Here is a 22,612-nt window from a genome sequence, read left to right on the forward strand (position 1 = left end):
GGGTAGTCACCAATCTGATTACAGAGGAAGGTCAGTTCAGACACCCTCTCCACTACTGCTAGGAGTCTTAGCTGGAGTCTTGTGGGTTTCTGGGAGTTTCCCTAGCACCAGGTTTCTAATTTCATATTGAGTCCCTCTATCAATATATCTCCTTCATTACTCTCCCACTCAGACCTGCCCCCTTCTCAATCATCTTGACCCTTTATGTTGCCATCCCCCATGCCCTCCCCTCTTACAGGAACAGGGTGACTAAAAATGCAGCTGCCTCATAGATAAGCCCACCACAGCATGAGTGCTGCCTCACAAAAGCTATGTCCCCAGGAGCTTTCTTCTCAAACTGCAGGCAGCTCCACTGAACAGATAATCTCTTCAGCTGGCAATTGTTTACTTTTCTAACCTTTGGGAGGCCTCTGCAAACCTTGTATATCTCTGAGCTTCCCAAAACTTGTAAGTTTTATTTAGTTCTGAGTTGTTGGATCCTCCATCTTCCCTACAGGAGGGAATATTTCAGTTCTAAGGAGACAGCTACATAACACTAAAAGAAGCCATTTACTTCTTACCTTAGTCATTGTTTTCCAAAATAACACAGAGATGTTTATTAACCCATTCATTATTGTCATATATTTACTATATGTATTTATTTTGTTGTTTACATATTTATGATTTATTTTTCCTTCAATCAAGAAATTTCCAAGTCTATGTCCACATTCTCTCTTTAAAAACTACTTCTTGGCAGTTGAGTTGACATTTTCTTAATCCAATATTGGCCATCCTAGAACTTTCACCTGCATGGTGTAATTAACAGTAAAGTTTGAATAACATAAATTTCTATCAGCTAGGGCTTTGTCTGAAGAAATCTTGTGAATACTGAAACAAGTGGATGTATGTATGCCAAAGGACAAAGATAGACATCCATTATTGTGAGAAGAAAAGCAAGTTTGTAGCTTGTAGTTCATGTCATAAATTAGGGTATTGTTTTTTATAAAAACTGGCAAGACTTTTACTGCTCATTAAAAATACTTCCGTAGGAGGGAGTTGTCTTACTGGATAAAGTTTTCACTGCACAAGCATGAGGACCTGAGTAAATGAGAAGTGTTCTAGCACTTATCTGTAATCTTGAGCCCTGGAGGAATGGAGATAGACAGATACCAGGGTTTGCTCGAGTGCCAGCGTAACTGAAATGACCAGGTTCATCAAGAAACCCTAGCTCAAAGAAATAAGATGGATAGCAGTAGAGGAAAACACTTGATGTCTTATTGTAAATGATTAATTCCCTCAAGTTAATTTTAGAAAAATAATAAGTTTGAGTGATTTCAATGAAATGTTTAAATACTCATTATTTGGAAAAACAAATTTCACTCCTTTTTATGTATAATTATGAATATTTTAAATGAGAAATAAAAATTAATATATGTGAAGTATTCTTAATCATTAAGTATAGGTGACATCTACCTGGAGGTAAAAGCCAATATTTATAAATTTTGCCAGTTTTGTTAGTTATGTTAGCAGTTTAGTTTGTTCCAAAACACAAATGTACATTCTTTTAATGAATTATATAAGTAAACAAATATTTTCATTTCTCAGAGCAGGTTGTGTTAAGTTAGTTAATACATAGTGTTTATAAGATAGATTTTGTGGTTTTCCCTTTAAAACAATGTAAGCCAGGTATGTTGGCACATACCTCTCACAGCAACTACATGGAACACTGAGATTACCTTGAGCCTAGACATTGTAGACCCTTCTGGATAACACACAAATAGTAAGTGCCTATCTCAAATTCAAATCACATCAAACCAATGCAAACTTCTATACTTGTATCACATACCTTTGGGAACTGATAAAACACTGATGCCAATATATAAATTTAAATTATCTTTATTGATAAAAATTAGTTAACAGTATTAGAAGGAAAAAACTCACTACAATAATGTATAGAAGTTTTTGGTACAAAGAAGTATTTGCTACTTCATAGTCATTTAGACTTTATATGAAGAGGCTCTTGCACTTAAACAAGTTAGCAACTAACAATTAAATATTAAACTATTTCTACTCTAAAGACATACCACCTAACTAACATTGTAATTATATCTCATCACTCAGATTCAAGTCCTTTCTAAAAGAATCATCAGAATAAGAAGAACTGAAGAGTCAAACATCTACAATCACTCCCTGCTGCTGGTCTCATGGAAAGAGACAGAACTACCTCATTTTTAGTTTATAGTTACCCATGTTTCCATTAGTCTGAAGTTTTACAAGGTAAAGAGTACTTTAGAGTATGCCTTGTGAGGTTTTTTTGAAACGTTGAAATTTCTTTTTTAAGTTCACCTTCTACATTAGTAAGCTGAAGATAGCTGCTCGTCTCCAAGTTCTCCAAATTCTGAAACAGAAAGGCACTTTTTACTAAACAAATCTCAAGGATATAAAGATGAAAGAAAGACTGCAGAAGTGACATACAGCCTTATTATGCTTGGTTAAACAGAGTAACTAAAGTATTAATAACCTAGGAAGTACAAGTGAGGATGAATTCCCAATTTACCATTTCATGTCTTGAATAATCACTACAAACCATTAGGATTCTATACACATATCAATCACTTCAGTCAGAAATAATTCAAAATTGTAAGTAATTAAAACTTTATGATTCATAAAACATACAAACATACATAGTTTTATAAGAAAATATGTAGTATGTGCAACATACCTCCATGAACTTTTCATGTAATTGTCTAATTGCTTGCAGTGACTGGTTCTGATCACTTTTAGAGAGTTTAAAAGTTTTTTGTTTTTTTTTAAAATTATTCTACAAATATAAAAGGAAAGCATTACCATAACAATTTGGTTTAATTTTTGCTTTTATTTTGTGCAACATGAATGCTAGGCTAACAACCCCTTATGTATTTCCAATCCTAAAATTTTTAAGTGAGCAAAAATAATTCCATATAAAACTTGAAAAGAATAGATTTTCTACTAATTTAACTGTAAATGAAACCTAGCTTATTTCCATGAATCTAATCAAGGTTAGCTTCTCCATTCCTACTTGATACTTATACTAGGTTAATTATAAAGTTAATTATGATACCAACAGCTAATTTTTCTTCTACTTGATACTTATACTAGGTTAATTATAAAGTTAATTAGGATACCAACAGCTAATTTTTCTTCTACTTGATACTTATACTAGGTTAATTATAAAGTTAATTAGGATACCAACAGCTAATTTTTCTTCTAATTGATACTTATACTATGTTAATTATAAAGTTAATTGTGATACCAACAGCTAATTTTTCTTGTTCTTCATCTAATTTCTGTATATCCATATCCCACTGCTGAAATGTAGTCATATACTGCTTAGAAAATTCGCTGTTAATCTTCTTCCTGTAAAACAAAATAATGAAAGCAGTCACATTCATACCAGTTTGAAAAGAACACTCAAAACAAATTGGCCATTTCATACCATAAAAAGAAGGAAAAACAGCAGTGTGACAATTAGCTAATGGGAATCCATTATTTTTTTCTAGCAGATTAAGAGAAGTCTTCTCTCATGATTTACCTCTTCAAAAGTCAAGAAAGTTTTAATATATATTGTATTTCCAAGTAGTTTAATTTTTCATGACTTCCTACCAAATATAGGGTCTAATTTATTTTTCCTATTTTGGCACAGTTAAGACTCAGTTCAAGACTTGTCAGTTAAAACATATGAATTATATGCATGTATAATTGATCCCTTTCTACACTGTCAAACATATTTGACCATAAGTTGATTTTTCAAATCTTTTAGAAGACTTCTATATTTCCAGAATGAATTTAAATCAACTTTTAAAATCTCCATCAAGTCATTTAAAAGAAGAAAATGAAATTTTTACTGATGTCTAAGAATTATATCTACTTTCCATGAAGAAATGAAGTTATAGGGTTACCTGCTTAAATAAAATTAAAGCCACATATTTTAACCCAAAGCTCAAAAGTTGATTGTCTTTTTATACTTACTTTTCACCAATACACATTTTTAAAAATGGTACAAATGTAGTCCTATAAAATTATCAACCCTACCTTTCCCGTGCTTTCATTTTCCAAATTTGTTTAACTTTCCGGTTACTGCCTTTGATACAATCTTTGACATAAGTTTCCATGTGTTTTCTCTTCATAGAAAGAGCCTTATTAATGTCACCTATATTGAAAATAAAATTTCATATTGAAAAAACTTCAGTTGTTCCCATGTATGCAAATAAATATAAAGTTCATTTAATAATACCAAGGAAATTTAAAATTGAATTAAAATATATCAACAACATTGTATACTAAATGTTTCATACTTTAGGAAACTTAGAGTTTTATATTTTCAGATAAAGGATGCTCAACTGGTAAAGTCTATGCAAATGTTCCAAAATACAGAAAACTCCACTTCCATATATTTTGGATAAGACATGTCCAACCTTTTTCCAATTTTGATTTCCCTAAATGGAGATAATTTTAAAATTCAGGAACAGTTTTCAAAAGAACAAATACAAAAAAACAAAGGATCAAGGATAGACTTTTAATTTCTCATGAGGAAACACTTTAATAAAGACTACTTTATTTTTCTAAATGTATATAATACTATGCAACTGAAAGAATACATTTTGTCGTGGAATTGTTAGAACTCATTATTTTAATTATTGTACTAAAAACAAGAGGCCAGCCAGGTATGGTGGCACACACTGTTAATTCCAGCACTTGGGAGACAGAGGCAGGCACACCTCTGAGGGTTTAAGATCAGCCTGGTCTACATAGTGAGTTCCAGAACAACCAGAGCTACATAGTGAGACCTTGTCTCAAAAATAACAACAACAAAATCTAATCCCAATAAACAAACAAACCAACGCCCCTCCAAAAAATACATAAACCTACAAAAAATAAAACAAAACACTACCTCAAGGCAGGGGAGACAAGAAGGCAGCTAGAGAAAGGCATCAGTGTTTAAGAGTGGCTACTGTTTCACAGGACCTGCCTGGGTTTGATCCTAGCACCTACAGGATATTCACAACCATCTCCAACTCTAATTTCAATGGATCTGATGCCTTGTTCCAAACTTTCAGGTATCAGGTACTTATGTATGTGGCACACAGACATACCTGTATGCAAAGCACCCATACTTGTAAAAATAGATTAAAATACTGTTTTATAATCAAAGAATCCCCAAAGTGTACTTAAATGTAGTAAGAAAATTATTTCTAAAAAGCATAGTAAATAATTATACTTCAGAATCTATCTTTTATTTATTTATTTTGGTTTTTTTGAGACAGGGTTTCGCTGTATTGTTTTGGAGCCTGTCCTAGAACTCTCTCTATAGACCAGGCTGGCCTTGAATTCACTGACATCTGCTTGCCTTTGCCTCCTGAGTGCTGGGATTAAAGACATGCACCACTGCTGGCTGGCTCAAAATCTCTATTTTACAAACACAAAATAGAAAAAAAAATGTAGTTTGCATAAGTATCATGGTATTAATTAAAGAGTTTAAAATGTTTTTGTAGGACATTTTCATCAGTAAGTATAGCAAGTCATAAAAATGCTGATACCTCAGAAAATGTTTAATACTTACCTAGCATACATAATTAGCTTTCAGGAAGTAGGATGAAGTTGTATTATGGTGCATACATTTAATATTTTCAACATATATAATATTATATAATGTAGATTACAAATGAGTACTTTACCACCCCCAATAGTGCAATTCTTTCAATTATCAAAAAGATTTCATGACATGGGTCATCTCTATAAATGGGCCAAACAATAATTAAAAACACCCCCCCACACACACCCCGCAGATTCAGGAGCTGGAGCTCAGCAGTTAAAAAGCACTTGCTGCTCTTGCAAAAGACCTGGGTTTGGTTCCCAACACTCACATAGCGGCTCACTGGTGACTTCAGTTCCAAGGGATCTGACCTTTGGCACACATGTGGTACACATGCAAACAAATATGCAAAACTCCAATACACACAAAATAAATAAATCTAGAAAAGTTTATGTAACTGTCACTTAACATATAAATTCTCTCACTGGCTAGTAAAATTGTTTTTCATTTTCAATTACATAATATATTTTATAAAAAATACTAAATAAGGGGATTAGAGATCTGATTCAGCATCTAAGAACACTAGCTGCTGTTCAAGAGGATGGGAGTTGGATTTCCAGCACCTATGAGTTGGCTTACAACCTGTAGCTATAGTTCCAGGGGATATCTTTTTCTGGCCTCCTTGGGTACCAGACACACAAGTAGTACACATCACCCATGCAGTCAAATCACCCATATACATAAAATACGATTTAAAAATAATAATGAAGGGTTAGAGGATTCAGTTTTATACTGTTCCTCATAAAGAAACAACCACAGAAGAGTCCTAGAAAATAAACTGAGTTAATAGAAAACTAACAAAGTCAATGAAAAATTGTTATGTGTATAGAAATTTATGTACATAGCACTTAATGAATACATGGAACTGTAAAAATGTTTGCATCTATTTTTTCCTTCTGAAATCACTTCAAAGCAGTTAGGAAGATGGCTAATTAAGTATGAAGGCTTGCGGTGCAAGGATAGGGACCTGCGTTTGAATCCAGCACCCATGAAAAAAGGCAACCATGGATGCTTGCTCCTGTAATTGGAGCACTGTGGTAGGCAGAGAGGGGATTGCTAAGACTTATTGGCTGTCAGTCTAGCTCCAGGTTTACAGAGATATCCCATCTAAAGGGAATAAGGTGGAAAGTAATAGAATCGACACTAAAATCGTCCTCTAGCCTCCACATGTATACATGGGTACATTACACCATACAAATAAACATATAAAAATAAAAACAAAATTTTACTAATGTCACATGCACCATTTTCACTTTGTGTACCACAGGGGGGGAAAAAATCCATGATGCTAAAGTGAAAGTACTTACAAAATTCTATATGGGAACAAAACATTAAAAACAGTCATATACTATGTTGACTACTATTATATAAATTCTGTAAATACTATATAGTTTTAAATAAATTATATATCTAAAAACTCACCTCCAAATTTTTCCAGAATATTCTGCACTTGAGCTCTGTGAAGAAATGAAATTTTTTAAAAAATGTAGGTTGTTGGGGATACAGTTCAATGCAACAACTTTTGTCATATATACATGAAGATGATGGTTTGATCCCCAGCACTATCCCCTTCCAAAAACCATTCAAATTACGAATTCATATTTTGTAATTCTTATTTTCAAATATACATCATATTCCAAGTATTTACATAGATTACTTGTTAGACAATCAATTAAACTTATCTGGAAGTACTTAATTAAACAGGAAATAATAATTTCAAACGTATTACCCTGTATCTTCAACTATTTCTTCAGATTTTGACTTCTCTTGATTATCAGTTACTTGACTCTGTGCTGTGTTGGTAATAAAAACAAGATGTTAAACAAAGGCATATTGCCAACATTAGGTTTTAAATCAGATCTATAATTTCTCTAAAAGTTAGATGAAATCAAGTAATTTATGGTTATTTTAAGAAAACAAGGTTTTAAGCCTTTCTGGGCAAGGTCATACTAAGGTGTGGATTATCTATGTGACTACAGACAAGAAACTGAGTTTTTAAATCTGTGATACAAGCTTAAGAAGATCAAGTGAGAAATAAAGCTTAGCAAAGTTTTACTCAGTTTAAAATGTAGCGAGTTCCAGTCACTGACTGGCCATTCCCACAAATTCATACTATGAGAGGGAGTTCACCCCTAAGGATGAAGACCCAGAGACAGGATAGCCCAAAGACCTAGGACAGAATCAAACATGACTAGAAAAAAAATCAAGTCAATGAAGTGACTCCTAATGATATTTTTTTTTTCTGCTATACTCATAGATAGGTGCCTAACCCAACTGTCAGAGAGGCTTCACTCAGCCACCAATGGAAACAGATGCAGAGACCCATAGCTAAACATTAAGCGGAGTTTAAGAATCCTGCTGGAGAGGGAGAAAGGATGGTATGAACTAGAAGGGCCAAAGACATCACAAGAAAGCGGCTCTCAGAATCAATGAATGTGAGTTCATAGAGATGCACAGAGCCTGTATAGGACTGACCTAGGTGATCTGCATATGTGTTTTGTTTGTAACTTGGTCTTCTTGTGGCACTCCCAACAGTGAGAGATGGGTCTGTCTCTGGCTCTTTTGCCTGCTTATGGGACCCTTACTCCTATTAGGGTTGCCTCATCCAGACTTAACATGAGGAGACTGTTTTGTTTTAATATGATGTGCCATGTTTGGTTGTTATCCCTGGGAGGGCTGCCCTTTTCTGAAGAGAAGCAAAGGAGGAGTGGATCTGGGGGAGAGGGGATCTGAGGGGGGGGACCTGCAGTCACAATATAAAAACAAACAAATGAAAAAATGGAGTAAGTTTAAAACAGAAGAACTGTAGCATCAATGCCCAACATTAGATATCTGGTACCTTCAAAAATGTCCCTTTGTGAAACATCCCCATCTTGCTCTTCATCGAAGTCATCAGTTATTAAGAAAGGATTCTCCATGCCTTTCCACACAGAAACTTAGGTTTTCTGATTTTAAACACAAAAGAAGTCTCTCAAACCATCTGAATGCAAAAGAATCGCTTAAACTGATAAAATTGAAAATATAAAATATTAAATAAGAATGATTTTTATAAAATTAGCATTTAATAGTTACACAAAAGGTTTAGATGGAAACCCACATTTCTATTACCTTCAGCTTTAAGACTAATGGCTTATTATTTAAATATTTAACAGAATAGCTGGTTTCAGAAATAGCCATCTTAACCATATATACAATTGTTTTTAAAAAGTGATTTTAGTTGAATAAAATGTTTTGGGCTTCTTTATTTTATAAGTCTAAAAGCCAACAACTAGCCATTTGTCAGCTAAAAACTAGTGAAACATAATGATGGCTTCAACTCTGAATCCCAAGTGGATTTACACCTAATTATAGGAAGATCTGCATTTTGATCTCATCTTTGCTAGGTTTTTGGTAAATCTGGGCAAATGTGTCTATGTCAATCTCATAGTAGGTATTATCACAAGCATTTTTTCAAAGCAATGTGGATGTGAAATAGATCTAAAATAAAAAGTTCTGCAGCGCTACACAAAAAGGCTGTAGGTTCAATCCTCAAAAATGCAAAAATAATTAAAAAGAATAAAAATAAAACGGGCGTGATTCCTCAGGCCCCAGTCCGGGCAAGGGACTTCAATTTCAACGGCAGGCTAAGCTGCACAAGAGGTTTCAGGCAAACCTGAGGTTAAACTAAGACCGTACATCCCCCAACCAAAACATCACATGAATAAAAACGGACTCCCCAAGTGTGGTGGCGCACATCTTTAGTCACAGCACGTGGCGGAGCACGTACGTGGAGGACAGCCACGTTCCACAGTGAAACTGGAGTTGAAAAACAAAACAAGTCTCACAAAAAACGAACAAAAAATGACCATAAGCCGTTAAATAAAAGCAGCCTGGACTGAAGTATTGTCTGTAATTCCAGCGCTTCTGAGGCCGAGGGAGGTCAACTACGAGAGGGCGTCAGTTTCTAACGGATTCCCCATGGGCAACGGCACTGCAGAAGGTTCTGGCCCTTCCCACCCACACCTCACCAAGGGGGCTAACTCTCGGGACCTCCAATCCCCGAGGTCTCCCTGCCTTCTGCTAGGCACTAGTCTGGTCAAGGGATTGCCCTCGGCAAAGTTCGACTGCAGTTTTCTACTCAGAGGCCTGAGGGGAAGGTCAAGAGGGAAGAAGGGTACTGCAGGAGTCCAGTGAGGGACGCCTCCCTCGGGAGGGACACTTCCATCCTTGCCCCTCAAGGACCCCAGCGCCCCTCCCCCCCACCGTACTCGGCTGAACCACATGGTTAACAGACTCGCCACAGGTGGCTAATTACCGCCTCACTCACGGGGGCCTCTTCCTCAAGGGTCCGGCTTCGTGGCTGCCTCAAAGCATGTTGGGTAACAACGAGAAAAACGGAGCTCAAGCAATCCCCTTGCTGATTGGCTGTGTGTGCACATGCGCACAAAGGGTGAGAAGTTCTGTCAGTCCTCTGGGGTTTCAGTTATCGTTTAACTGGGCGGAGGAGGTACTGTTCTGGCATCAGTGAGCTAGCACCCATTCAGTAAACTCTAGCACCCATTCTTTCCAGCTTCTAAGTTTACAATAGTTTACGAACCTCAAATTTAAAATAAAGCATGTAAAATACAAAGCCCAATGAAGACCCCCGTACTTTGTTTCAGTTGAAAAGGCTCTTACATGCATCTTTAATTTAAAAAAACTTTTTAAGAGTGTGTTTTCTGCATGTATATATATGTAAGACATACATAACCGGTGCTCTGAGAAAACACAATAGGATGTCAGGTCCCCTGGAATTGAACTTAAGAAAGGTTGTGAGCCACCATGTGAAGTCTAGGATGTGAACCTGGGCACTCTGCAAGAGCAATGAGTGCTTTCTACTTCTGTGCCATGTCTCCAGATCTGTCCCATGCGTGGTTTAATGTGTGCTATAGCATTTCTCCCACTACACGTTTACTTTCACTCTACCGTGTACATTATACAATAATGACATTTCTGCAGTATTGCCTCTCTCCAGAAAAAGAAACAAGAGATCATATATATATATATATATATATATATATATATATATATATATATATGGATTTTTGGGAGGCAGGGTGTTCAAGACAGAGTTTCTCTGTTGTAGCAGCCCTACCTGTCCTAGAACCCGCTCTGTAGAGCAGGCTGACCTCAAAATCACAGACATCCTCCTGCCTCTGCCTTCTGAATGCTGGGATCAAAGGTGTGCACCACCACCACCCGGCTGTACTACCATATTTTTATTGGAGTTGCCTTAATCTTAAAAATTGATTTAAGAAAAATGACAGGCCAAGGATGCTTAATATCCTGTCAGGGAATAAGTGGCATTTCCCTATTAAGTGAAAAATAAATTTGATTTGTGTAGGTCTACACAAATTCCTGTGTGTACATTCCAGTATATGTGTGCATATGAAGGCCAGAAGTAGACATCATGAGTCTTCTTGCTCATTCCCCAAGTTACATCTTGAGACACAGGGTCTCTCAGTGAACCTGCAGCTCACCAAATCAATTAGCCTGGCTATCCAGCAAGCTTCAGCCTGCCTCTACCTCCTCAGCAATGGGCTGCCAGCCTGGATTTACTTTTATATATACATTTATTTACATTAGAAACAATCTTACCTTACATATCAATCCCTGTTCCCTCTCCCTCCCATCCTCCCACACCTCCCCAATATCTCCCTATCCCATCCCCCTTCTGCTCTCCAGGGAGAGCGAGGCCTTCCATGGGGGATCATCAGTCTGTTATATATCCTTAGGGACAGGACCTGGGCCTTCCCCCCGTGTGTCTACAGCCTGGATTTTTAAAAACTTACTCTCTTTATTTTATTTTATTTTATTTTATTTAAATAACATCTTTTATCCCCATTTATCTTGCATACCGACTCTGGCTTCCCTTCTACACCCCTCCCTTTCCAATTTTCCTCCACCTCCATTCAGTAAGGGCCAGGCCTCTCATGGGCTTGAAGGAACCATCAGCCTGGATCTTAAAGTGGATTCCAGGGCTCCCACTGTAAGTCCCCATGCTTTCAAGGCAAGTGCTTTACCAAAAGAGTCATCTCCCTGAGCCCCTCTCTGGGAGTGTTGTTTTGTTCTTGCTCCCATTGTTTGCTTATACTTCTCTAATCACTCCTAATACTAGGCACCTAAAATGCTTAGGGATGCTTTTGCTTCTGTTTCCTCAAAACAGCTAATCGGCTTTCTTGCCCACTTCACAATTAGGACTTAATTGTGTGGACTGGACAGATCAAGTTTTCATCTGCTGGCTTTTTTAATGATTGTTTTCACCACTGAAGATCAAACCCGTGGTTTTTACACTGCACTCTACCACTGAGCTATATCACCGGCCAATTTCTTAGTTCTGTATGCTGGGTCAGTATTCACCTCTATGTGTTTTAAAGCAAACTACCATTACTGTGAGTCATAAAATTATTACCCTATACTATAAAGCCTAAAGGGATTTGGTGCCCTCTTCTGGCCTCTTTGGAAGATAACAGGCACACATTTGGGTCCATGCAAATACATGCAGGCAAAACACCAATATACATAAAATATAATTGTAAAAATTTAAAGTAAAAGGGTTTGCTTTTTATTTTTGTCTTTATTCATGTTGACTTAATTTTTTTGTGTTACCAGACAAAAATCCAATCATTTTTTGCCTTCATATAGAAACTTATGTCCCATCATACTCTACTGTATTTTCTCCTTTTAAAAGCTCTGACACATGCCAATGTTCCATATGTTCATTTTATGTTAAGGAACATTTGGAATACAATAATTGTGTATGCTTATTATATGCAAGATGATAATCAGATCCAGGTGTTAAATATGTAGGCATCATATTTAATCAAGGTTATTTTTCTTATATTTTGGATTTATGTTACATCCTTGTCCCAGTGACCAATTTCCCTGGGAGAGCTGACCCAGCACTTAAGAGAGATGGACCCACCCCTCACCTGAGGTGTGCGAGAGCTGGCCATAATGGCACAGGCCTAGGAGAACTAGCTCTGCCTCTCTCCTGAGGGAGTGGTCCCAATAGCCCATATTGACCAGCTCAGCTACTACTCACACCCATATCCAGGCCTTACACTGGTCCACCCTAACAGCTGCCCCATTCATGACCTGCCTGAGTGTGTGAAGGGACTGGTCCTGTGGAATGATAACTGTAGATTTTCCATGACTCAGGACATCATCAGAAAAGAGTTTCACTGAGGGCCCACAAAGGCCTTGAACAAGACCAATGACTCATTTCTATTGATCTAAGTGTTTCCAAGTGGTCTTATCTTAGCAGAGAGAGGGTCTGGAATTCTGTTCTCTTGGTCCTATATGTTGACTCCTCCTACATGTCCCTGAATTCTCTTTGTGTCCTAATCCTGCTTATCTTGCTTTTCTATCGGCCAACAGGGCTTTAGTCATTAACCAATATGAGAAACATATTTACAGAATGACATCTCCCATCAATGTACACCGCACCATATTAAGGATTTGAATGGGCAACTGCTTTGAGTTCAGAAAAGGCTAAATCTGTTATTACACATTTATTAGAAGTTACAGCCATAATGGGGCTTACCTCCACAATGCTCCAGCAAATGTCTCTAGTAAAATGAAACTGTAATTCTTACCTGTATGTGTTTGCACATATTCATTGTTCTTATTGTATTATAGTTTTACAATGTTAGTTAGCATGTTTGTCTTTTATTTAGACAAAAAGGGGGAAATGTGTGATATTTTGATTGATTCCAACAACTAAAGCTTGCTTGTAGTCAAAAGGTGGAGCTAGCCACCGATTGACCAAAATTAACCATAGAGATCTGTTAAATGTAGTCCTAGTGAAGGTATAGAGTCTCCCAATTACAATCTGTTAATGGCTCATAATAATTGTCAAACTGGCACAGAGTATAGACAGATAGGAGACAGAAGGCGGTAAAGCAAGGCTGGAAGCGGATCTCGGCCTTTTGGAGAAGGGGCGGTAAAGCAAGGCCTTTTGGAGAAGGGGCGGTAAAGCAAGGCCTTTTGGAGAAGGGAATGGAAAAGGTAGGAGTTGACTGGTGGCTGTTCCCCTGCTTCTCCGATCTTTCAGGTTCTTACCCTGATATCTGACTCCTGTATTTTTATTGATAAAGAATAAATCAATAAGGCTTCACTATCTTCAACATTTTATGTTACAGAAAACCAACACACACACACACACACACACACACACACACACACACACACACTGACCCCGATTCAAACAATGCCACAATGTGGATACTGGTTATGCTTGTCATCAAGCATGATTGGGGCAGGGGAGGTCAATGGTAGAACACAGGATTCTGTCATACCTCCTAAAACAAATCCCTGGCCCTATCAGGAACATGTAGCAAAGAGACCCCTTAGTCCCAAACTGAGTACACCAAGGGCACACCTACAAGCAAGTTTTCCAGAGACCTTCCTATTGGTGCATTCACAATGGGTGGGTGGGGCCAAATGGTCCAGCCCAGTGCCTTTTATTGGCTGCAGCAGTGATGTAGGCACCCCATTGACTCTGATTGGCTGGGCCGGGGAAAGAGGCGGGCTCTCCCAGGAGAGGGAGCAGAGAAGGGCAGCTGCCAACAGCGAGCCAGGTGCCCTGTCCCTGGCTCTCCTGAGGGCCGCTGGTTAGCTGTTTACTACCATCTCACAGAGGCTGGGGAAGATAAACGGGACCACATCCTGAGAGTCAGAAAAGCTGGCCTGTTGATTCATCTCTACGCCTTGGCCAGAGGTGACCACCAGTATGCAGAAACTTCAGCGCCGGATCTCAGAGATCTTTCAGAGGAAGACTAAAGAAACACCGCTGGAACAACGTCAAGGTATGCCTCTTGGTATACCTTGGTAGGTCCCTTATCCCCCCACTCAAGGAGACTCCTCAGAAAGGGTACCCTCCACCATGAGGTGTAGTGGGGCACGAATACTGGAGAGGGGCCTGCCGCCATCCTGAGCATCAGAGTGTCCCTGAGGTCCCAAGAGTTAGCACAGCACTGAACTGTGCCTCAGGCTCCCTTGGTGGATCGAAGCAGAAGGGGCTTTGGACCAACTCAAAGAACACGTGACACAAGTCTTTGTGGGCTGAACTGTCTCTGCCTTCCGCTTGTAAGACACCTTTGTGTGTCCCCCAGAGAAGGGGACTATCCCATTGGAGAGTGAATTTGGCCTTGCCCCCCCCCCACACACACACACGATGTTTCTGAAGCCAGGAGGCAGAGTGAGTCATAAGGAGGGTACCATAGAGAAAGGTGGCAGGTTGTCCCAGCAGTATACTGGAGCCACATCCCAAAACATTTCTTACCCTTTCTGCTTATGGAGACTAAAAGACAATTTTGGAAACATGCCCTTACATCTGCACATGTCGTTCAACGCTCTGTCCGAATGTAGAACCACGGCTATGCGTTTGCTACTGACGACTAGGCAGGCATACACTAGTAATAATGGGACTTAAGGAGGCTTCCTGAGCAGGTAAGATGAACACAGCCCTAGAACTCTTACTGGGACAGGTCTCCTACAGCTGCCATGCAGACATCCTTACAACCTTAGGGTGCAGAAATAGTTATTTTGGTCAGAGAAGTGATGATATGCGCTCACATCTACACAGGTGGTCAGAGTAGGACTTCTGTGCAGTGACTCTTTGCTTTTGACAGGAACCAGTGTGACCTTTGTTTCCCTGTGTCATAGATAACTCCAAGTTGAAGTCTGTCCAGGGAATTGTGACCCATCTCTGTACCGACTATGGCTGGATTAATGAGTCTATCTTTTTCAATACTGATGTGGTGTGTGGTAACATCCCTGTGAACATTGGGACCAATGTTATTGCTCTTGTGGAAGAAACAAAAACAACTCATACACTGAAAGCAGCCAAGGTATGGTAAAGTTTACCCAAAGTCTCTTGGGGTACTGGTTTTTTTTTTTTTTTTTTTTTTTTTTTTTTTTTTTTTTGCCATGATAAAATATCATGAGAACAATTTAAGGAATTGTGTTTATTTGGGCTTACGGTTCTAGAAGATGAGTCATCATGGCAGGGAGGTATGATAGCAGCAAGCAACAGCTATGGTGACAGGAGTCAGAAGCTGAGAACTCACCTCTTCACAGTCAGCCTTAAAGCACAGAGGCAGAACTAGAAATGTTGACAGTCTTTAAAGTTTCAAACTTCTTCAAAAAGGCTCACACATCCTAAACTTCCCCAAATAGCCCCTCCAACTGGGAAACAAGCGTTCAAACAACTAGCCTTTTGGGGGATATTCTTATGCAAACTATTGTATTTGATGGGAATGGTGGTGCGTGGCATTAGTCATAGGACTCAGGAACCAGAGGCAGCAAACTTTCTGAGTTCAAGGCCAGCCTAGTCTATATAGTGGTTTCCAGGCCAGCCAGTGTTGCATGGTGAAAACCCATTTTTTTAAAAAAGTTTCAGAGAAGAGAACAGAGGAGTGGATGGGAGGGAACAATAAGGAGGGAAGGAGGGAGGAGGGAGGGAGTGAAAACTGCATTCAGGCTGTAATATATGAGAGGCAAAAAGAAGAGTGTAATACTATTATGCATTTTTGTAACACAACAATCAAATTACATTGTAAAAGATGTACAGTGTCTTGCTGAAAGTAGCTAAGAGTTTCCTTGTCTTCTTTAGAGTATAAACTTAATAACCTTAAAACTTTTATGTATAAACCAAATTTTAACCAAAGAGATTCATTGTTGATGTACAGTCAAAGTTGGCATCCCACTTCTCTGAGCTTAGTAGATTTTATGTTAAAACATTTGAATGCAGTGATGCTTATTCTGTATCTATATATTGTGTCAGCTCTCTTAATATTTGAACATGTAAATGATTCTGTATAACCCTGCAGTTTGTATCATATACTGACCAGCCATTTTCTATTCAGTATCCAAACTAGAATTAGTATGACAAAGACTGTATTGTTCATACTCTTTTCTATGTCAGTTAAAGTGTATGTGTTTATTCACTTCAACTTTTTAGATTAATTTTATTATTTCATGTGTGTGAGTGTTTTCCCTGCATGCACATCTGTATACCACATGTGTTCCTGATGCCTGAGGAGGTAGAGAGCCTCCATATAGGTTTACTTCAGTGAACTATTGACAAAACACTGATGGCTATTGTCAGATTATTCTTGGTTATGCTTTTCCAGTTGAGTCTCAACAGCAGGCCACAGAAGATCCCTTTGCCAGTATTGGTAAATACTGGCATACTATTATTATTATAAATCATGGTAAAACTGAGAACAGAGAAGCAAGGTCCTGATCATATTTTGAATTTTTTTAACTCTTATTGATAAAGTTATAATTTGTACTTCTTGTTTTTCTCACACAGTAGATTCATCATACGTCTTTCCACATTGGGAAGAAATATATTTATTAGGAAAATGGGATGTGTTTCTCAGTAATTTTTCTAAAACTCCCTGTTTTTTATTCTGAATGTTTTAAAATAGCAATTATATCATTAGTGCACTCTGTCAGGAGCATATGCCAATAGGCCAAACTCTTTTGTTTTTCACAATGTCAGAATTTATTGAGTAACAATAAATTCATAAGACACAGTGGTTTCAATGGCAGTACTTTGCAAGAAAATCCTGCTTATTTTGGTAATCTGAACAAGATTACACATTATTTTGGTAATCTGGACAAGATTACACTTTTTTTCTTAATTTTAACCTTAATTACTATTCCCAATTGTCATATAATACTCTATAGTTAATATGTAAATACACAGTAAATACAGGTTACATAATGAATACAAATGGTTAAAGAGGTTACAGCAGAGATTCAGGAGGTTTCAAGAGGTATGAAAAAAATGTAAATAGAGTTGTGTCCCAAAAGCCAGCAAAAGAGTCAGCGAAAGCCCCTATTCCCATTGTTAGGAATCCCACAAGAAGACCAAGCTACACAACTTTGACATATATACAGAGTACCTAGGTCAGTCCTGTGCAGGCTCCCTGGTTCTTGTTTCAATCTCTGTGAGCTTCTATGAGCCCAGGTTAGTTGATTCTGTGAGCTTTTGTTTGGTGTCCTTGACTCCTCTGGCTCCTACAATCCTTTATTCCCCTCTTCTGCAGAATTCCCCAAACATCACTTAATGTTTGGCTATGGGTCTCTGCATCTGCTTTCATCAGTTGCTGGATCAAGCCTCTTGATGACAATTGGACTAGGCACCAATCTGGTCACAGGAGATGACCAGTTCAGACTAATTATCTGCCATTGCTAGGAATCATCCTTATAGATCCCTGGGAGATTCTCTTGTGCCAGGTTTTTACCTGACCCTGAAATGCCCCCATATCCCACCCCGGCTTCCCAGTAGTCTCTTTCAGTGTAAATGTGCCACATTTTCTTTATCCATCTAGTTTCTTTTCAGGTTCTGGCTATCATAAAGCTGCTATGAATATGATTGAGCAAGTGTCCTTGTGGTAGGATGGAGAATCCTTTGAGTATATGTTCAAAAGTGATATAGCTGGGCCTTGACGTAGACTGATTCCCATTTTCCTGAGGAACCGCCATAATCATCTCCAAAGTGGCTGTATGAGTTTGCACTCCCACCAGCAGTGGAGGAGTGTTCCCCTTTCTCCACATCCTCTCCAGCATAATCTGTTGCCTGTTTGTTTCTTTGTTTTGCTTTGTTTTGTTTTGTTTTGTTTTGGTCTTAGCCATTCTGAAAGGTGTAAAATAGAATCTCAGGGTGATTTGATTTGCATTTCCTTGATGGCTAAGTATGTTGAACCCCTTAAGTGTTTCCCAGCCATTTGAAATTTTTCTGTTGAACAGTCTCTGTTTAGATCTGTATCCCCCCCCCTCTTTTTTTTTAAATTGGATGATTATTTGGCTTGTTGATATCTAGTTTCTTGAGTTCTTTGAATATTTTTGAAAACAGCTGACTGTCAGATGAAGGATTGGTGAAGATCTTTTCCCATACAGTAGGTTTCAGATTTGTCTTATTGGTGGTGTCCTTTGCCTTACAGAAACTTTTAAATTTCATAAGATCACATTTAGTAATTGTTTTTCTAGGTGCCTGCATGATTGATGTTCTGTTCAGGAAATTGTCTCCAGTGCCAAAGTGTTTGAGACTTTTTCTCCACTTTCTCTTCTGATGCCTCGCCTGGCCTTAGTACATGAGGAGGTGCTTACTCTTACTGCAACTTGACATGCCTGCCTTGTTGATATTCATGGGAGAGCTGCTCTTTCCCAGACAGGAATGGAGGAAGAGTGGAGTGTGGAGTGGGAACAGAGGAGGGTGAGGGAGGGACTGGGAGGAAAGAAGGGAGGGGAAATTGAAGCCAGGATGTAAAATAAATAAGAAGTTAAATACATTTTTTTTTAAAAAAAATACAAACAAAAATGTAGAAACAGTCTTTATGGATAAGATTGGAAACTGAAACAGGCTGTGGTGAAGGAGCTGCTTCTGTAGAGTCAGGTATTGTGACCAGTGAGTTTTTCATAAAAAATACAGATAGTGTCCAGAAGCAGAAGCAAAGAGCAGGACTTTTTTTTCAAGGTCAAGAACAGGTAAATTGATTGATTGAGGCCCACAGGGTAATGGGGGGGATGCTGGAAAGACAGATAAGTAGGCATTATCAACAGCAAGGACTGGCCTCAGCTGAAGAAGAAGGGACTTTTTTTTTTTTTTATGTCAGCCCTTGGCTAATCCAACAAGTATCAGATAATGGGTCGGTGGGGGATCGTTGCTATAAAAGTGATAGGTATCCACTTTTTGATGTGGTTCAAATGGAGGGAGCTGCACCTTTGCCTTGGTCTGGTGTGTGTGATAAGTTCTTAGGCCTGGTTTTCCTTTCAATCTCTTCTGATGGGGGTTATTTCTCGCATGTCATTTTCTACTTCTGCACATGGGTCTAGTCAGGAAATAACATGCTCCCCTTCCTTGTTCTCCAAAATTGTGCTGCTCATTCTTGTCCCTGTCGATACATTCTGCTCTACTCCCATCTCCCAGAGTAACCCATTTCTTTTCCTTTGCACACATCACAAAACACATTTCCTAAAATTACCCCACCAATGTCACTCAGCCTAAAATTTTTTTTGTCTAAATGTGCAAAATTGTTTCCTAATCTGCGTTACGACCATGAATATAACTTGTTTAGAAGTAGATTTTAAAAATATTTTACATTATTGGATTTTTGAACTCTTGGAAAGCAAGAGCACTGTACTTCCAAGATCAGAAGGTTAAGTTCGTGAGAGTTTTAAACAACAATGTGAAATTCACATTTGCAGGCATTTTCCAACCCATGGAGCAAGTACAGCCTCAATTGACACCATCACCTCAAATCCATGATGTGTCTTCAATGGAAAATGTATGGTCTAGCTTTGAGAACAGTTGTTTAAAAGATTCCTGCTACAGGAGGGCTATTTTGGTGGGAATAGTAAAGTGCATTGTCTCAGACAAGGAGCCCTATGTACTACTGCAAGCACCCTTACATCTGTGTTAGGTCAACTCATTAAAATGCTATTCTTTTGATGGGGAATCTTTGGTAAGTGTACAAATTTCTGCCTGTGAGTTTTACTTCACCTTCAGCCACTGTGTCCTTCTCTTGCAGGTGAAGGCCATGACTAATCTTCTTGGTGATACTGAGGAATCAGTCCTTGATAGAGAACTTTGTATTAGGTGTGTCACCTCAGTAACACAGGACAACATCTATATCAGCCGGGAAACTTTTTTCCCTGTCAAGCTGTTTTCAGGAGGTAAGATTTCAGTATTTAAAAGCATAGATCAAGAGTGTGGGAAGTGTCCTTGAAACTAAAAGTAAGGTATAATAAAAGGAAAAATGGAAAGAACTTTAAATATTGCCTAGCGATCCTGTCCACCCCATGTCATAAGTTATCCAAGAGGTTTTCACTATTCAGTTGATTTCTTTGGCTGCTGTGTTTTTCATTTAGGGTTCCTCAAAGATAGCTGAAACTCACTATGAGTCTGAGACCTTTTCATGACTCAGGAAAGCCATCCCTTCCCCTTCTGAGTGCCGGGGGCATCAACATTGTGCCACTGCATCAGGATACATGCAAAATATGAGAGCATCACACAGAATAAGAGTTTATCTTGAATATACCTCCATCACTTCAGAGCAAAGGTGCAGATAGGTCTCTCTCTTTCTGTGTCCTCTTTCCAGAACTTTCAACAGATAGGGTCTTACATTTTTGTCTCTAGCCTAGCTGCCAAGGTTCAAGCATGTGCTCCTACTGTGTACCTGCCTGCTGTCACCGAAGGAGATATCAAAATATCCACTTGATGAGAAAATAATGTGCTCCTAGCCTTAACGTCCCCTCTGAGACACACAGTTGCTAGTTACACATATCTGATGAATAAATGGTTATAGAAGAACCAGTATACCAGTGTTGAAATAAAGTGCTTTAGGTTTCCTTACTGTTAAGAAGATATTTGAGGTATCTGTCAAGTATATACATTCAGGATATGTTGATCAGCATATTGCAGTGATGAAGGGTCTTAGGTAATGTGACAGGACCTGAGTGCAATGACATTTACACTGCTAATTTTCTTGGCTGCTTTAGAATTTAAGCCTCTCAAAGGAGACTTGTTGCTGATTGAATATTCTTTGAAGCCTGGAAGTTCAGACATGAAAATTCACTCTGTGAGCCCCCTCAGCTCACAGAATATCAAAGAGGTAATATGCTTCCATGTTGCCCTTGCCATGGGTACACAGCTGCCTATCCTTCCTTCCTGATCACTGTTTTAGCCCAGGACTTTGGTATGTTTGGCAGTATGTCCCCTGCCAAAGTGGACACATTCAGTGATTGAAAAGGAACTAAACAGAAAATAATATAGATTATACACGTACTTTATTCCTAGGTTGTGTGCTCTACTTGACGTTAGGATGTTCTGTGGATGGCAGTTACAAAGTATCTTGGCTATGGGGCAATGGTGGGGAAACTTTGAGTGTCCTGGGTTGAGGTGTTCAGCCTGCTGATAAGGGGTGGGAGGAATAAGACCCTGGTTAGTACAGCCTGAGAATGAGATGTAGTCAGGGAGGTAGAGTGTTTGGCCACATTGGGTAGCATGAAGGGCACATCCTCTCATCAGATACGCAGGGCTCATCCTGTTTCTCTGCTTTAGTAGGAGAGGGTGACATGCTGGCTCAGATGTGTTCACACACTTCCCTGTGTGTCAAGGATGAGAACCAGTGATGGGGCTTGGGACCTGATGATTAGAGACAAGGGGTTGTTAAGGGTAGCTGTGGTGAGTTACTCTTCCTCATACCCATTGCCGTCCTTTCCCTTCGTAGGTCTGTGTGACCAGCCTTGACGGAAGAACTGGTGTGGTGGAAACCAGCATCTTTTTCACATTGGATTCCCTCCAGAAGCCTAAAGGTTATATACCAGAGCTCTATGACATCGTGAACGTGGTTGCTGTGGACAGCATTCAGCCACACTGTTCTCGGAGAGCAGTATCAATGTTCCCAGCGGAAATGTGTATTGGCCAAGCCTTATAATTCATTTTCAACATTATTTCTAAGGCTCTGGTTTAATAAAATAATATGAGCATGTAATCCAAAGATATACAATCTAGGACTCTTCTTTTGAACATCCGGATTAGCAACACGAACTCTGTTAATTCAAAAACATGTCCTATTGGAATATGATTTTAGCAAAGAAACAGCCCTGCCTTCAAGGTGAATGCATTATTTCTTTTTCATTAGCATGAACAGATTCTATGCTGCCAGTGGCCTTGTTGGCCATTAAGCAGCATGGAGAAGCAAAGCATTTAACTCAAGATTCTCTGAGTGAGCAGCCAAATGTGAACACGTATGACTTTGCATTGCGGATTGTCTTGTAGTCTGAGTCACTTTATGCCTTTCCGATGTTTATTTCTCTACAATATCTTTCATTTCCTACCAGCTTCTCCATTTGTTAAACTTAGTGTTCATCTGTACATCCTCCTCCTATGGTAGTGTGCAACATAAGTCAGTGCAGAGAAATGAAAGACCAGACTTAGTTCTACTTCAACCAGAAAGATGAGAG

At 38.7% G+C, this 22,612-nt stretch overlaps 2 protein-coding genes across 2 annotated transcripts; one reads left to right on the top strand and one right to left on the bottom strand.

The window, feature by feature from the left end:
• Nucleotides 1-2,209: 2,209 nt before the first annotated feature.
• LOC127217626 (X-linked lymphocyte-regulated protein PM1) lies at nt 2,210-5,130 on the bottom strand. Its single transcript, XM_051178611.1, has 5 exons — nt 5,112-5,130; nt 4,051-4,168; nt 3,276-3,375; nt 2,702-2,800; nt 2,210-2,377 (listed from the first exon to the last, which is right to left on the bottom strand). Exons 1-5 carry the CDS (start codon nt 5,128-5,130, stop codon nt 2,237-2,239), a joined length of 477 nt encoding a protein of 158 aa, XP_051034568.1. The 3' UTR covers nt 2,210-2,236.
• A 4,438-nt stretch (nt 5,131-9,568) lies between these two features.
• Nucleotides 9,569-22,140, top strand: LOC127217627 (cancer/testis antigen 55-like). The gene is made up of 7 exons (XM_051178612.1): nt 9,569-9,654; nt 14,108-14,244; nt 14,350-14,439; nt 15,287-15,483; nt 20,176-20,320; nt 21,146-21,258; nt 21,877-22,140. The coding sequence occupies exons 1-7, from the start codon at nt 9,569-9,571 to the stop codon at nt 22,081-22,083; spliced, it is 975 nt and encodes a 324-aa protein (XP_051034569.1). The 3' UTR covers nt 22,084-22,140.
• Nucleotides 22,141-22,612: the final 472 nt, after the last annotated feature.

Source organism: Phodopus roborovskii, unplaced genomic scaffold (assembly GCF_943737965.1).
Source record: "Phodopus roborovskii unplaced genomic scaffold, PHOROB, whole genome shotgun sequence".
NCBI lineage: Eukaryota > Metazoa > Chordata > Mammalia > Rodentia > Cricetidae > Phodopus > Phodopus roborovskii.